Below are 17,435 nucleotides of genomic sequence, written 5' to 3'. Positions count from 1 at the left end.
CTGGATGCACAGGCCCCCAGACAGGCCTGAGTTGTCCCCCAGGGCTGCAGGCTTTGGCTCCAGAGGTCCTGACCCTCTGTTCCTGCCTCTGGAGGCAACCCCACTCCCTCCCATCGCCATGTGCATGACAGACTGGGAATGGCACACAGCCCTCTCCTCCCACCCACAGCCAGTCCCAGCTGAGAAGGGGAGCCCTAGGTTTTCTGCTCCCCAGGCCGAGCCTGCCCAAGCTCTTGCTTTCCCCCTTCACAGGCTGGACCTACATCCACTGCCACAAAAACATTCTCTGCCCACACAGCCAGCAAACAGTGAGAGGCAGAGGGCAAGGCCCTCAGGTGCCTAGATTCAGGGAAAGTAGAGCCATTCCAAACCCACCCTTCCTCAGCCTGGTCCCAGTCCTCGACAGCACTCACCCCTGGGAGGTGAGTCCTGGGAGGGGCTCAGAGTGAGCACCGAGAGCCCCAGGTTATGGTCCTGGCTCTGTCATGATGCACTGGCGGTTCCAGGCAAGGGCATATCCTAATGGGTGTCAGCAGGGACACTGCCAAGGTCAGTTGGGAAGCTGTCAGGCAGGCCTCACAGACCGTAAGTGGAGCTGCCGTGGAATCCTACACTGGGAGGTACTCAGCGGTTCTGCCAACATGCCCACAAGGCAAGCTGAGGGCAGGACCTCACCGCAGGCCCACAGATCCTTCCGGATCTGGCTTTTACCTTCTGGGCCGACTCCAGCAGGAAGTGATGTAAATCAGTTGGTGTTTACCAAGTATTTACTACACACCTGACATTATTGAGTCTGTAAGGTCTGAGCCTATAAAGTTATCACAGAACCCTCAACACATCCCTTTCAAAGAACAGAATTTCTACTGGTAACTGACACATGAGGAAGCAAGTGCAGAGGGAAAGTGCCTGGGTTAGAATGTGAACCAAGGCCAGACAGGCTGTGAAGCCCAGACCCAGAACCTCTGTGCCTACCTTCTGGCATCCCTGGACCTGGTCCAGAGAGCTCTAAGAGGTGCCCAGGGCTGGCCCAGCCTGCAGCAGAGTGCTAGGTGGGCCTCCTCCAACCCTAGGAAGGCTCGTGGACACGGAATGCAATTGGCGCAAAAGTCCAGTCATTTAATAAAAATGCCCCCCCCACCCTCACCCCATCACAGCACCCTGAGAATCACGGGTCCAACTGTGTGGGAGGGGGCTGTGGAAAGCCAGGATGAGTGGGGGCAGTAGGCAGGGGGCTGGGTGGGCCCCTGCACCTCATGTCACTGGCTCCTGGAAGCAGAGAATCAGGCTGGGCACAGATGCCTCTTCTCTGCCTAGGCACCAGCAGGGCAGCTCCATCCAAGGGAGGCCAGGGCTGCCCACTAGCCCAGCCAGAGAACATGAGGGGTCAGGGCTGGCTGGAGAAAGGAGGAGGAGAAGAGAAGCGACTCTGGTCCATCACACTTAGGTCCTCTGGCCTGCCTCTGCCACATCCAGCTGCTAGGGGCTGGCCTCAGCCCTGTGAGGGGCCACAGGCACTCACTCCGGCCTTGCTTTCTTGGCCTTCTTCTCAGACCTCATCGCCTCATCGTGGGCTTTCCGCTTCTCCGCCAGCTTGTTGGCCTGTGAAGGGGAAGGCGAAGGTCAGGCTGAGATGTGTGGAGAGGGGAGGGTGTGTGGAGAGGGGAGGGTGTGGGGCACTGAACTCAAAGCTATATCCCTTAAAAGCAGAGCTTCCAGAAAAGGTCACAAATTCCCATAGGAAAAAGATCTACCTGACCCACTTCACGGTGAGAAAACATGCCCTAGCCTTGCTTTAACGACATTATTTCACGCGCCCACAAATCTCGAGATAAGAGAATCCTAAACTCCCAGAGCTGGAAGGAGCCTTGGCAATTGTCCCATTTCCCTACTCCACCTGGAAAGCAGACACCACTGGCACCTTCACCAGGAGCTGGTAGAAAGGGGTACAACAGGAAGAACCTTCTTTCTTGGGTCACCTGACAATATATTTTTAATTTTTTTTAAAGAGACAGGGTCTTTCTCTGTTGCGCAGCCTGGAGCGCAGTGGCATGATTATAGCTCACTGCAGCCTCAAACTACTAGGCTCAAACAATCCTCCCACTTCAGCCTCCAGAGTAGCTGGGATTGACTACTGGTGTGCACCACCATGCGTAGCCTCTTTTTTTTTGGTAGGGACAGGGTCTCAATATGTTGCCAAGGCTGGTCCTGAACTCCTGGCCTGAAGTGATCCTTCTGTCTTGGTATCCCAGAGTGCTGGGATTACAGGCGTGAGCCACTACGCCGAGCCCCATTTGACAATAACGATTTCAAAACTGCAATAATTATGCTTCTAAGAATTTAGCCTGCAGAATCATTCAGAGGAGGGCAGACACATGCTCAGGGATGTTTTCTGAGAATGACTGAAACTGGAGAACAATTTAATCCCACCACAGGGGACAGGCCAGGTATTGGATGAGAAGTCCATATTACGGTTAAATGAAAATTACACTCAGGCTGGGTATAGTGGCTCATGCCTCTAATCCCAATGCTCCACTGCACTCTAGCCTGGGTGACGAGGAAGACTCTGTCTCAAAAAACAAATTATACCTCAAAACAATCTATAGCATGACCTCCCAAAGACGGGTCATTATGGGCACAAGAGAAACCTGGGGGCTGTTACTACAGGCTGCTCTACTCCAAGGGCAGGGCTGTAAGCCACTTCTGCATCACTCATTGCAGGGTTCTGGGGTGCATGAGTTTGTATTTTTAATTAGCATATATGGCTTTATGAACAAGAAAATACAAAACAGAAGTTTAACAAAAGCCCCCCACAGTCCCTGAGTGCACCAGGAAGGCTCTGTTCACAGACCCCAGCAGACTCAGGAAGCTGGATGCAGGGTGGGACAGAAGCCCTAAGGAAAGCCTGGGCCGGAGCTGGCAGTACCAAGATGCCTACACTGGCCTGGGTCGGGGGCCCCAAAGGCTAGGCTGGGCCAGGCAGGCAACCTCAGGAAAAGGCTAGGAGAGACTCAGTCTGCCTAGAGGAGGGCCCCAGGCCACATACGTTCACCTGTGCAGTTGGGTCTGGTAGCCACACCTGGGTCTCAACTGGGTGGCAGGAACTCACCTCTCGGATTTTTCGCCTCTTGCCAAACATGATCTTCTGGTACAGGTACTTCTCCCGCTTCTTCATCATCATAATGGCCAGGCGCTTGGCCTCACTCTCCTCCTCCTGGGCCAGCCGCTGCTTATCCTCCAGTTTCAAGGTGCCTGCCATCACCCTGGGCTTCTAGGGACACAAGGAGGGTGCTTGTGGGGGCAGGTTCCCCTGACCTCCACAGTCTCTGGCTCCTGCCCTTCTAGGCCAGGGCAGGCACCAAGCAGAGCTGCTTCCCAGGCTGAGCTCCGCAGTGCAGCTCCCCCTACCTTCCCCTCCATTCTCTGCTCCTCCAAGGCTGCCAGCCGGGCCTCTTCCTCCTTTTCTGAACCAGTCTCTGCATCTTCCTCCTCCTCCTCTTTTCCCTCTTCATCACCACCACCTTCGTTGTCGTCGTCCTCTTCCTCCTCCTCTTCTGACTCATTCAGGTTTCCTAGAGACAGCCAATGACCTCTGAATGCTGTGGGAACCTGCTGTCTCTTTGGCAGGATAACAACAGGCCCAGGCCCCATCCTCTCTGACCCTGCTGTCTTTAGCCATGGGCAGTTCAGGGCTGTCCCAATTGTGGCCTTCTCTGGCACCTCCCCACAGCCCAGCTGCCATCAGAGGAAATTCCAAGGCCCCTAGTCCTGAGCTCTGTTGCCTCCAATGTAAACTCTGATGACAACGCAGCACGTTCTTCTGCTCAGTTATCCTGAACGTCAAATAACACCTGACCGCAGGAGGCAGATGTCCCTTCTCCTAAGCCTTACTCCACAGGTGGCTTCAAAGGGCTTTCTGCTCCTACTGCCTATTCCCTGGAGCTTTCCACCTTGGCAGCCAAGGGAAACAGCCAGTGTGGGCCCAGGGGCCAAGGCCAGCCCAGTCCCATCCTGCTCACCTGGGTCCTCTCCCCGCTGCAGAGCCAGCAGCTTCAGTTTCTCAGGTGGGACGTAATCTCCTTCCCTCTCGGTCACAAAGGGTGAAAGGTGTGGGGGCAGCTGCACCCCAGGGAAGTACTCTGCCACGGGGAGGAGGAGCCTGGCGTTCACCGAGTCAAACACCCACTGGGGCTGCACGTAGCACCTGGTGCAGAGTGGCAGACAAAAACGAAGTCGCGGAGTGCAACTCAGGGTCCTGCTACATCGCAGGGCCTTTGAGATGGGACACGCAGAAATCCAGATAAGGACCCTTGGGGGCCTACCTGCCAATGACTGAGGTCTGCTGCCCAGGCCGGTCGACAATCTGGTGGGTGATGCGGGAGTCTGTGACGTCATAGGTGGCCCCGATGCACAAAGACTTGTCCCAGGACACTTCCCCCCCAAAACTCCTACAGGGACAGGGAGAGCCCACACGGGTACACAGACATGAGCTGCCTGTCCTGGGACTCAGTTCCCTGGGATCTGCTGGCCACCCAGTCCAAAAACTCACCCTCTTAGGACACAGTTGCCCCCTCCTCACCCCAGGATCCTCCAATCCTGGCTCAGCAGAGATCTGCCCACTGCTCATCCTTCTATGCTAAGCTGGTAATAAAATGACGGTAGTCCCGCCCTCTGCTGAGTGCTTCCTATGTGCTCAGTGCAGTGCCGAGCACTTTCCACACACTCTTTCATAAGTAGAAACTGACACCATCCCAATGTTACTGGTGGACACCAGGGCAGGACCCAGACCAGAGCATGGCCGAACCAGTGCTGTCAGAGGGCGCTTGAGCCTCCCTACCTGATGATGAAGGCCAGGGCCTCACGGGGCACCTCTCGGTTCAGGAAGAACTTCAGGCCTTCAAAAAGCTTCTTGTGCTTTTCCTGTGCCTCCAGCTCCTTCCTGCGGTCTTCCTCCTGCGCTGACATCTCCTGTTGAAAAAGAGGCCAGGCTTCGCACCACCAGGGCTGCCCACCTCCACTGGAGGGCCAAGGCTGGAGATAACGCCCACTCCAGCTTCCTTCTAGATCCTGGATCCTGCCTTCAAAGGAAACTCCAAGGCCCCACTCCTGAACTCTGTTGCCTCCTATGTAAACTATGATGACACCACAGCCCGTTCTTCTGCTCAGTTGCTTTGACTGTCAAATAACACCTAATTTATAGGATGCAAATGTCCCTAAGCTGGGAACCCCCCCACACGACCCCTCCCAGTCCTCCTGCCAGAAGGCAGTGCAGTGCTCACCCCATCGGTGGGAAACTCATCCACCTCGGCCTCCTCCTCTGTGGCAGGCACCACCACACGGGCCAGGCTAGCACTGAGGGCCGCCAGTTTCTACAGGAGAGAAAGGGGCTGCTTGCAGTGGGGGACCTCATGCGGGCATGGGGCCAGGGTGGGAGGGGCAGCAGTGACAGTCCTGGGCATTAGCAGGTTTGGGTTCCAAGGGCAGGCCGAGACCACCCACCTAGCCACAACCACCCCCACCCTGAACCAGACCCCCAGAGGTGTTGGGGACAGAGACTATGCCCTTGGGAGATGCCAGGTGACGCTCCTGGAGCCTCTCACCTCCATAGAGCTCTCGGAGTCCAACGCGTAGGTGCCCTCACTGGCCTTTGCCTCTGCTTGGGCCTGCCCCTCGAGCTAGTAGGCAAGGGGAAGGTCAGGGGCAGAGGACAGCCACAGCCCCTCGCCTCTGTGTGGACAGAGAAGGGCTGTGGCCCCTGCACCGCAAGCAGAAGGCACTGGGCTGGGGTCCTACCTTCGGGGGGTAGTGCAGGTTGAGCAACTGGTAGAGGCGGAAGTTGACGAAGCCCAGCAGTGTGGTGTAGAACTCGGTGAAGGTGGCCATGACCCTGTAGTCCACGTCTGTCGGGTGCTGGGGAACACAAGAGGTGCGTGAGCAGTGTGGGTGCAGGAATGGGGGCAAAGGAGGGACAGACAACCACAGAGTGGAGGGCGTCTGACCTACCCGAGGACCCCAAGCTCCTCAAGAAGGCACTGACCTAGGGAAGGGGTGGCACGGATCTTCCCACCCAGGGGCGTTCTGGCCACAAGTGTTCCCAGCCACAAGTGAGGCTCTGGATAGGAGTCCCAAGAGTTAGAGCCATCCTGGAAGTCAGTGCCAGACCCCCATAAAAGAGTGAGAAAAGGGACCCTGGTCCCCACTGCTCCCAGGACTGGCTGGTCCTCCCCTCCCTGCGCCAGTTCTCCCACTTCCTTCAGGTCTAGCTCAGACTCGGAGACCACTTTCTGACCTGGCCGGAGCTCCTGCCTTCTGCATCACCTAGCCCACAACCTTTGCTGCACGTCTGCTGCTGGGCTAGCGTGTGAGCACCAGAAGGGCGGTGCTCCCAGCACTGTCCCTAGCCCAGAAGGGCTGGCAAAACCTTAGCTGACTAAGGTGCCTTGGGAAGGCCAGGCTCAGCGGGGGCGGGGGATGCATGGGGCTCAGGCCGCCCACAGAGTCCCACCTCTGAACCTCGGGATGGACATTCAGAATTGAGTGACCCCTCCTTGGGCCCAAGCCAGGTCCAGAGCCATGACCCGAGGGGCCGGGGTAGGCTGGCAGCTGACCTGCCTCAGCCCCCAGGCAGCTCTTGGGAAATGACCAGCAGACAAACTACTTACTGCTCAGGGCAAAGGCAAAGAGCTGTCATCCCAGCAGCAGGGGACACAGAAGGTTCATCTTCGCCCTGGAGCAGTTAATAGGGCAAAACAGGGCAAAGAACTGAGGCCCAGACAGAAGCACCGCAACTCTTGAGCGGTTCTGCCCCCTAAAACCACGGAGGCCAAGCCAGCCCAGCTGGCTCCCGGGACGCGGCAGGATGTTCCGAGCAACGTGAAAATCACTAGTGATCACCATGGGTGCCGGGTGTGCCCATGACTCTCAGCTGTTCTGCTATTCTGCTGCCAGACAGTGACCTGTGCTGTGAGAGCACACAGGCCCAAAGGAAGTCCTGCCTGTCCCCCCACTCACACCTCCATCCTTCCATGAGAATCTGTAAGGGCCCCTGACAGGCACATCTGGGGACCAACCACATTTCCCACAGCCCAGCACTGAGCAGGGAGACCCCGCCCCTACAACCAGCCTGACTTCCACAGCTACGAACCCAACCCTGGCTGCTCACAGGAGGGGCACAACTGGGCTCCGCTACGACCTAGTGCCAGTCCTCCCCATCCACTGAGAGGAAGCAACGGCCGTGAACTGGCTGGGGAGGAAAGGGGAATGGGTGGCTGGCTCCCTTCCCCCAGGGCCAGCTGTGTGGAGGCTAGCCCGCCCCAGGGCCCTATTCACCAGCAGGGAAGACACACAAAGAGCAGTCTGAGCAGCATGGGGGCAGGACGTCAGAGAGAAGGAAGGCCCAAGAGGAAGGCAGGAAGGAAGGAGGAGGAGAGAGGGCTGTGGAGGGGAAGAAGGAAGGGCCATCCACACGTGCCCCACGGGGGGTGGGAACAGGGACTGCTGAGGGCCAAGCCCGCCTCTCCCCGGCATACAGGCCACAGCCTCACCACCAGGCAGCCAGTCAGGGTAGGATCCAGCCCTTGCAACCCCACCCACAAGGGATCGTAAGGAACAGTCCAGAGCGCCTAGAGCCCCAGCTCCCCCTGGAGCCCCTGATAATCTGGACAGCAGAGCCACTGTGCTAACTGGACCGGCAGTGGCTGCTCTCCACTGAAGGCACCAGTTCCCACTCAATGATCAAGCAAGGCGGGCTAAATGCAGGCCACTAGCACAGGGAGGCAGGAGAGCTCGGCCCCACCACCTGGGGGGGCACTAGAAGCTAATGATGCCTCCACGAGGGGGCAAAGCCAGGGTTTCAGTGTATCCCTGCCAACAATTCCCAGGATTTCAAATGGATAAAGAAAAAGGCTGGGCTCTGCGGCTCACGCCTATAATCCTAGCACTTTGGGAGGCTGGGATGGAAGGACTGCTTGAGCTCAGGAGTTCAAGACCAGTCTGGGCAATGTAGTGGGACCCTAACTCTATTTTAAAAGAAAGAGAAAACAATATGTATAGAAAACAGTGCCACATGCTAAGTGCTTCTCCTGTGCTCACCGTTCCCCTTCTCTCCCAGTCCTCGAGTCCTGTGGGGCAGACAGGTGGGAAGGGGGAAGCAGAGGAGGGAGGCAAGGCCACTTGGCCAAGGTCTGGCAGCTATCGGCAGCAAAGCAGGGACAAGGACCCCAGTAGGTTTGAGGGCAGGGCTCTGCCACTGTCCCCATGTGGTGCTGGACGTGCAGGCTGGGTATGACCCTGGTAGCTGTTCTCGCTGTTCACTCAGCCCCTAAAAGGCCAAGCACCAGTCACTGTTACGGGCATAGACACTGTTAACTGCGGCACAGAGGTGAAAGGAACACCAAGGGCACGCAGCTGCCAGGTGTTGCCACGGGGCTAGCTTAGGCTCCCGCTCTTAACGAGGATGCTGTGTGGCACATTCCCCATCTTGTTCTGCCCCGCCTCACCCATCGTCAACAGTTGGGAACCCAGCACTTGCTAGACTCCATGAACAGCAAAATCTCCCTTCCTCCACACCTGTATCTGTCCAGGAGGCAGCACAAGCCCCTCCCCTCCCGACAGGCACACTCACATCATGGGAGAAGGCATAAGGAGTGATCCACACGATGGGCTGCCCCAGCACCTCGGCCTGGTAGTAAATGCCTTTGATGGACAGGAAGACCTGGGGGAGAGGAGACAGCCAGGTGAAGACCATGGAGGGCAGGAGAGGGCGTGGGGTGGGGTGCCCGCGGGATGGTCCCAGGCTCACCTTGCGCAGGGCACGGGCGGCAATAATGTAGTGCATGAACTCCACAGTGAGCCGGCGGCACAGTTGAATGGTCTGCACGTGGCACTTGCCAGTCCGTGGGAAGGTGGAAAAGAGGAAGCACATGGAGAGGGCATCGTCCAGGTCCCGCAGGGCATCGATGAATGTGGGGTACCTGCACGGCCAGTGGGGCAGCACGTGGGGCCTGTTCAGCCTGGGTGCCAAGGGGGGCCCTGATCTCCTTACCCCACCCCAGATGCCCCATTCCTCAAGCCAGGCCTCATCACTGCCACCTCCTGACCAGGCAGGAGCAGCTTCCCCACAGCTGACCACAGTCCTTGGGAGGAACCACTTAACCAGGACGTGCCCACTAGGCTCTGAGGACCAGAGAAGTCCTGATGGGGGTCCTCAAGACACCCACTGCTCACCAAAGACCCAGCCTTGACCCATGTACGTATTTTGTGGTGCATGAAGGTAGACGGAGTCAGGGCCTCCATGACTGTCTTTGAATGAAGGTGAATCTTTACTGCACGGACACTCTAGAGAGGTCCAAGATGGAAAATGGGAAACCGAAGCTGCCCTAGTGGAGAAGGGAACGGGGTGGGGGCTGCTTCCCCTAGGCAGCACTTATGTCTGGGCCTGGCCACAGGTCGCCAGTGTAGGTTCTATCTTCCATGCCTCTCACCCCTTGGATCTGTCTAGTTGGCAGAACCAATACGACCCAGGGAATTGGGTCCAGGAAGAGCCAGAGCAGAATGTGTTTTGGGGAATCTTGTGGTAAATGACAAAGCCAACAAGGAGCAGCCACCCCGGGCACTGTGTGGCTGCCCTGTTGAGGGACAGAGGCATGGGTCACAGAGAAGACACGGAACCACAAGCAACGACACCTGGATTCCAGTCCTGGTCCGAGCTGCAACCCAGACTCTTCATTTACAACTGGGCTCTTGCAGCTCCCTAGAAACGCCTTGGGCCCAAGTGGATAGACAGAGCTTCAAGCTTCTCTCCCGCAGCCAGAGCAGCTGCCAGAGACGCTGGCATCCAAACTGCCTTCCAGGAAGCGACCTTTTTAAAAATCATTTTTGTTACTTTTTCTATTTTCTTTTTTCTAAGTGCCCAGTCTTCAAGGAGAAGCAGCTTCCTTTGAAGTATGGGTTCTGGCTGGAGGTTGGGTGGGGCGGCGGGAGGGGTGCAGTTTAAAAAAAAAAAAAGAGAGAGAATGGGTTCTGCTATTTCAAGAAAGACTCCAAAATCCATGAGACCAGACACTGCCAAGGTCCTTCCAGCCCCAGATGGCATCACTCACTGCTACGAGTCAGAAGTCTGCCAGGTCTTCAAACCCATGCCAAGATGGAAGAAAGGCCTGCAGAGACCTCTCAGGAGGCAGCAGGATAGCTGTCTGGTTTCTTGGTGCACAGGTGGCAGCCTCAATTGGCCCCCTCTGGTGCCTTGTTGTTTCCTAACTCTCCACCTCACAGACAAAACCAAGAACCCAGGCTTTCTGTAGAAACAGCACCAGCATTTCCGGGCCAACTGCTTTTCTTTCTTAAGCTCTGGCTTTAGCTAAGGAGCTGGGGATGGTGTAGAATGAGATCACCACAACCACACCGTCACACTTGGTGTGTGTGTATGAATCCAGGCACTTGCTTTTCGTGTGTGGCTTTTTTTCGTTTATTTCACCGAACACTGTGTGTCATAGGCAGGACAGGAACTACCATCATCTCTTATGGAGATGGGGACCTACTTGGGTTAAGAAATATCCTCTGGCCACCCAGCGCATGTGCCACACAGTTGCGATGGGAACACCGGCTGTCTAGCTCCTAGGCCAGGGATCTTCCTGTGACAGCCCACAGCCAGGTTGGATGAAGCCAACCCTGGAGCCATCCTGGAGCTCAGTGTTCCTGGGCCATCAGCCCCCAAAGATGACAGACATTCACCAGCCCAGGGCTTATGAACTTTACCACTACTGACATCCGGGGTCAGACTATACTATGTTGTAGGGGACTACTATAGCGCATTTAGCGGCATCCCTGGCCTCTCTCCACTTGACACCAATAGCACATCCATCCAAGTTGTGAGAACCAAAAGAGTCTCCAGACATTGCCAAAGGCCCGCTGGAAAAGCAAGATCACCCCTGATTAAGAATTGCTGATTTAGGCAGGATGTGGTGACTCACACCTGTAATCCCAGCATTTTGAGAGGCCGAGGTGGGTAGATCACGTAAGGTCAGCCTGGCCAACATGGTGAAACCCAGTCTCTACTAAAAACACAAAAATAAGCCAGGCGTGGTGGTGATGCCTGTAATCCCAGCTACTCAGGAGGCTGAGGCAGGAGAATTGTTTGAACCTGGGAGGTGGAGGTTGCAGTAAGCCGAGATGCCCCCGCTGCACTCCAGGCTGGGCAACAGAGCAAGACTTTCTCAAAAAACACACGAAACAAAATTTGCTGATTTAGCCAATGAATGAGGGGGACGTCTGAGAAGGCTGGGCAAGGAACAGTTCAGACCAGAAGTGTCTAGCCATGCTTCCCAGGTCTCACCAGGTACCCGCCGTGCAGCCACGGAGCGCTGGGGCTCTTCCACCACAGGGCCTTTGCACTTGCCACGGCCTCTGCTTGGACTGTGCTTCTGCTGGCTGGCTCAGACGTCTCCCCTCAGAGCCCCGTCTGACAGCCCTGTAACTACAGACCTACTAATCATTCTAGGAATTTGCTAGCTTGGTTTTTGGTCTGTGTCCTTCAAACAGATGCAAGCTCTTCGAGCTAGGTCTTAGTCTTGTTCCCTACTGAATCCCTAGTGCTAGGGCAGAGACCAGCAGTAAATGAAGAAACTGCAGTGTCCTGAGGACAGCCTGGCTCACCGTTCCTTGATGATGTGGTCAAGTTTGTAGTTGGGCTTATTGTCCTTTAGACGCTCTACAGTGTTCCACTCGCTCTTCCCATAGGCCTTCCGGAGCTTCCGGACAAACACCTGAAAGAAAGGAAAAGACCACTAATGCTGAGGCTCAGGACTCCTGGACAACTTCTATGGAAGATGGAAACACAGGGCAGAAGGACTCTCATGCCCCTTGAAGCTGGCCATGGCTGTGTGCCTGTGTCACCGACCCCTCTGCCCAGGATGTGCAAAAGAGCCAACTCCAAGGAGCACCAAGCCTGGTGTGTCAACCAGCAGAGCTAGACCAGGCACCCTTTTTGACAATGCACAGATGTCCCAACTCCACATGTTTACATGGGAGGAAGGCAGAGCAAAGCAGCTCCATTTTTCAACTGACAACACAAGCCAAGTGACCTGCCACTGACAGGATGAGAAAGGCTGGCCTCTGTTCCCAACACCAGACTATATCGCCATGAAACAAGCTGTGGATCTGTGTGTGGCACTGAGCCACCCAGAAAAATGCAACGGAAGCCTGTTTTGGGGCCAGGTCCTAAAACTAAACGACCTCTTCCCTCCAAGTACTTCTGTTGAGGCTCACGCTGCCCTCTGTACACGCTTACCCAGAGAGGGTAGGCAATCTGCCCAAGGTCACAGTTAGTTAGTGGGCGACAGAGCTGCAATGAGAACCTGACAGACCCTAGAGCCCAGACCTCACCTTGTATTCCCGGAACTTGTTGACGATGGGTTCATGGAGGAGAAACCTGATGTCTTTGATAAGGTAAAACGTTCGGGCTGCTGTAGAACCCTTGTTAACTTTCTTCTTGTGTTTGGGTTCATGGGGATAAATGCCCTTCAGTATGCACAGTCGCCTAGAAGGCAGAGGCCATTTGTTATGTCAGTTATGTGGGTAAAGGTGGGGAGCACTGGCCACAGCTGGGCCTGGAAAACAACGGTAAATAGGGAACATGGGGTCCCTGCCCTTAGAGAGCTCACATCCTAGTACACGAGTCTCACAATCACAGTCATAAAACAAAAACGCAGCCTTGAGAGTCTCTAGGGGAGTTAAGAAAGGCCTTGCTGAGATATCAGCATTTCAGCCACAAAAAGGAGAGAAGCATCCTAACAAGGAGAGAAGCTCCAAAAAGAGGGACAAAGTCCAGAAGGCTGGAAAGAGATGGTGTGTTTGAAGGAATAAAAATAAAAGTGGACCAGGTGGCCAGGCGTGATGGCTCACATCTATAATCCCAGCATTTTGGAAGGCTGAGGCAGGCAGATCACCTGAGGTCATGAATTGGAGACCAGCCTGGCCAACATGATGAAACCCTGTCTCTACTAAAAAAAATACAAACATTAGCCAGGCATGGTCGCCGGCACCTGTAATCCTAGCTACTAGGGAGGCTGAGGCAGGAGAATCGCTTGAACCCGGGGGCAGAGGTTGCAGTGAGCTGAGATCATGCCAATGCACTCCAGCCTGGACAACAGAGTGACTCTGTCTCTGGAAGAAAAAAAAAACAAAAACAAAAACATGGGCCAGGTGAGCCACAGAGGCCAGGGCCCACAGGCCATAGTGAAGCCTGATTTTGACTCTATGAGGAAGGAGAACCCCTAGATGCAGGATCAGGGGTCTCTTCTGCCAGACGGGAGGGGATGGATGGCATGGACCCAGCCCAGCCCAGCTAGCCCATCCTGATGATCCAGTTCAGTTCTCCTCCATTTTCCCTTGGACCATACCTAGCAAACACAACTCACTAAAGAAAGGAAAGGTGAGAAAGAGAAGGAATACCAGAATTCCAGAACGGGTATGGCAACGCAGGTAAGACCGGGATACAGCTGAGTTTTCAATGTGCAATTCACTGCCCGGGCTTCCCACGGTCCCTCCACATTCCCCTTCTCTTCAAGCTCACCTAAAGTCAGCCAAGCTCAGCTGGAGCTTCTTCCGGGCTTTGTTCCGGGTGATGTAGTTGGTGGCCGAGCCTCGTTCATACTGGGAGAGGAAAAAAAAGCAATTCTCCGTTAGCAGTGATCGTAGTGACCGACATCAAACTCTGGGCATGCCTAGTTCCACAGGCAACTATCACTCTGGATAAGTGGCTGAGATGAATCAAGGAGAGGAAACACTGCAGGGAAGGAGCTGACCTGCCTGAATGAGTTCTCCTGTACCATCCTTACCGCTGTCAGCACAGGGAACACATACACGATGCTGAGGGCTGCGAGGCTGCTATGGATAGGGTGCTGTGCCACGTGCTTACCACTAGCTCTAAATGTTGGCCATTACAATTAGTGATTTTCACACATTTCATTTAATTCCCATAACCCTGTGATGTAGGTGCCGTCAGAACCCCCATTTCACATAGGAGAAAATGGGCTTGTAAAATAACCTATACAACTCTTAACAAGCACACAGCTTTTTTTTTTTTTTTTTTTGAGATGGAGTCTTGCTCTGTCGCCCGGGCTGGAGTGCAGTAGCCGGATCTCAGCTCACTGCAAGCTCCGCCTCCCGGGTTCATGCCACTCTCCCGCCTCAGCCTCCGGAGTAGCTGAGACTACAGGTGCGCGCTACCTCGCCCAGCTAGTTTTTTGTATTTTTAGTAGAGACGGGGTTTCACCGTGTGAGCCAGGATGGTCTCAATCTCCTGACCTCGTGATCCGCCCGCCTCGGCCTCCTAAAGTGCTGGGATTACAGGCTTGAGCCACCGCGCCCGGCCAGCACACAGCTTTTTAAGAGTTGGGGCTGGGTTTCAAACTCAGGTCTGAGTCTAGTGCCTGAATGCCTAACAGCTAAGCCAGTGTTCCTAATCTTTTTCCCTCCTTTTCTTCCTCATTATAATCTCTTCACCACTACCAGGAGACTTATCAGACACCCCCTTCCTCTCTCACCCATCACCCTTTCTTCCCCACGCCTCATAAAATGTTAATACCAGAGATATACTGCAGGTCTGTTTATGTAATGTGGTCCTTGGGGGGCCACAACCACTGTGTTAGCTAAGATACCGCCCCTCAACCAATTTTGTTCCCTTGATGGTGGTATTACCCTGGCTGAAAAAGCATGCTCTAAGCCACACAGCTTCTCCCCTTCCTCATTCATTCATTCAACAGACAATAACACGTCCTCTATCATGGTCAAAGCACTAAGCTAGATGCTATGAAGGCAATAAAGACAAAAGCCTGGTCTCTACCTGCCCCCAAGAAGCATATTGTCTTGTGTAACCATCTGGATGCCTGTGGTGCTAAGACGCTGCCTCACACCCACATTTCTGTATCCCTCACACTTCTGCATCCCTCACATTTCTGCATCCCTAGATAGAGATAAGCAGTGCACTGTAACAAATACCTTGCAAGCTAACAAGCATGTCTTTTCCAAACAAGATCTTCCTCTGGGCTAAGACAGCAGGGGCCTCTTTCGCTAGGTTCAGCTCTGAAGAGACAAACCTGTTAGTCTCCCAGGGGTACATTTACTAATAACATCATAGTCAAGAAACATAGCCTTCATTCATTCTTTCCTTTACACATGTGTTAATTGTCTATTGGGTATCAAGCCCATGCTAAGTCCTGGAGGTATAAAGATGAGTTTCAGACTGCCTTAAGAAGTTGAGTTTTCATTTACAGCGTTTTCCATTGCCTTATGCCACACTTATCTCTGACACCATGCTTATCCTTATAAATGTTAAGAGAATAAATAGTTCTCAATGGGGTACTCCCTGGGTATGTGCTGGGAGGAGGACAATTCAGCAATGTTTGGAGACATTTTTGGTTGCTGGGTGCTACTGGCATCCAATAGGTGGAGGATCAGGGATGTCGCCAAATATCCTACTACACACAAGACAATCCTTTCCACAACAAAGAATCATCTTTGTTGATTCTGGCTCTGAAATCCAGCTTTTAAAAACTGTAACGATTTTGTTGCACATCTACATCTGCAACTCAAGGGCAGGTTTCCCATCTTGTATCTTTGCAGTTACGATGGGGCTAGCACTGGATACTCAATGTAGTGTGTTGGGTTAAAAATACTGGCAATAGAAACATCCACTCTGAAAGAAACACTTAAGCCAACTATATATTCCTCATTCCCATTCCCTTCCCAGTCTTTTCATGTCACTGAGCCGATTCTCCATACAGCCACAAGAACTCCCTGAAAAACTCTAATCGTGTTACTCCTTCGATTCCTACTGCACACAGAATAAAATTCAAGCTCTACACTATTCCTACTGCACTTAGAATAAAACCCAAGCTTACAGGCCTTGCACGATACAGTACTTGTCCTCCAATCTTATCAGATGCCATTCTTTTCTTGGTTTACATCCTGATGTCCTTCCAACTCCTTACACACAGCAAGCCTTTCCTGCCTACTGATCTTGGCATTTGGTTTCCCTTGTCAGGCTTGCTCGCTAAGCACTACCATGCCCCACAACCCATCCAAGACGTTCTGATCTTTCCCATTTCAGTCGAAATGTTATGCCTCGAAGAGAACTTCCAAGACAACATTAACCAAATAATGTGACGGGCAGTAACGGTGAACTCTACGTAATGTTTATCACCCTTTCGATAAATAGTGGTCCCACGGCTCGGCCTGCTTTTGGAATGAAGCTACGCTTGGTAAGTTGAACTCTCTCTCACAGCCCTCTCCACAGAAAGAACTCTAGAGTTCGTTCTCGGATTTCACTAAACGAGTACTGCCATCCTTGCCCATCCTCGGACCCCTTCTCGCAGCTGACTACTGCCGCGTTGATCCCGTCTTTCCAGTCTCCCATGAGAGACGGAGCTCGGGAAAAGAGCCGACCCCATGCTCTGCCGCCCCCGGATCCCACCCCTCGGGAATTCCCACCGTCTCTCCCACTCACCTTCTTTTTCTCAAGGCCTCCCATCGCTCCACGTTGAGGAGCCGACTAGGGCAGCGCCTACAGACAGCTCCACTTCCTCCCGCACATGCCCTGCCAAGGACCCCGAGGACCCTCCCCACCCCCACGCTGTCGGTTTGCGCGGGCTGCCCAATGAGATGCCTGTAAAAGTCCGGGGAAAGATGGGGATTTCCTCCTCGAGATTTAAAACTATAGTCTGAAAAAAATCACTGAGACCACTCTTTCCAGATCTTTCCCGCTCACAATGGTTACACTTTAAGTGTTAAAACAAACGTGGATATACAGGCATTCCTGTAATCACCCTGATAACGAGTCATTGACTGTGACCGCGTTGCATGCTGGGAAGGAAAGGGGCGGAAGGCTTAGAGACAGCGCGGTGCCTTCTGGGATGCAGAGGGGCGCCACATTCCGTGTTGCGTGATGGGATTGCGTTGTCAAGGTAACGGTTGCTAATCTTCGCTAGAATTTGGCTGCCGCTGCTGAGAAGCTGCTCCCGTGGGGCCGGGTGAGACTGCGCTGGGTTCCCACCGCCTTCGGGTTCTCTTTGGTTCATTCACTGTTATGCGGATAAAATAGAAGAAAAGAAGAAATTTTTTCTCGCGGAGGTGTAGAGACCCGAGAGGCCACTTATATTTTCTGAGCCTTAGTGGTGGACTCGTGGTATATTTAAAATGTACATTCAAAGCTGGGAGCGGTGGCTCATGCCTATAATCCCAGCGCTTTGGGAGGCCAACGCGGACGGATCACGAGGTCAGGAGTTTGAGGCCAGCCTGGCCAATATGGTGAAACCCCCGTCTCTACTAAAAATACAAAAATTAGCTGGGCGTGGTGGTGCGCGCCTGTAGTCCCAGCTACTCGGGAGGCTGAGGCAGAAGAATGGCTTGAACCATGGAGGTGGAGGTTGCAGTGAGCCGAG

The 17,435-nt window shown here is 54.1% G+C and overlaps 1 protein-coding gene across 1 annotated transcript; it reads right to left on the bottom strand.

The window, feature by feature from the left end:
• Positions 1-1,090: 1,090 nt before the first annotated feature.
• On the bottom strand, positions 1,091-16,632 carry PES1 (pescadillo ribosomal biogenesis factor 1). The gene is made up of 15 exons (XM_023185439.1): positions 16,502-16,632; positions 13,568-13,647; positions 12,379-12,532; positions 11,650-11,759; positions 8,798-8,969; positions 8,621-8,710; positions 5,791-5,907; positions 5,598-5,672; positions 5,277-5,366; positions 4,835-4,965; positions 4,320-4,445; positions 4,017-4,201; positions 3,406-3,569; positions 3,107-3,268; positions 1,091-1,599 (listed from the first exon to the last, which is right to left on the bottom strand). The coding sequence occupies exons 1-15, from the start codon at positions 16,523-16,525 to the stop codon at positions 1,516-1,518; spliced, it is 1,764 nt and encodes a 587-aa protein (XP_023041207.1). The 5' UTR covers positions 16,526-16,632; the 3' UTR covers positions 1,091-1,515.
• Between the last annotated feature and the right edge of the window lie 803 nt (positions 16,633-17,435).

This window comes from Piliocolobus tephrosceles, chromosome 19 (assembly GCF_002776525.5).
Source record: "Piliocolobus tephrosceles isolate RC106 chromosome 19, ASM277652v3, whole genome shotgun sequence".
Taxonomy (NCBI): domain Eukaryota; kingdom Metazoa; phylum Chordata; class Mammalia; order Primates; family Cercopithecidae; genus Piliocolobus; species Piliocolobus tephrosceles.
Note: the sequence above shows the minus strand (reverse complement) of the source record. Positions and strands in the feature narration are given on the sequence as shown.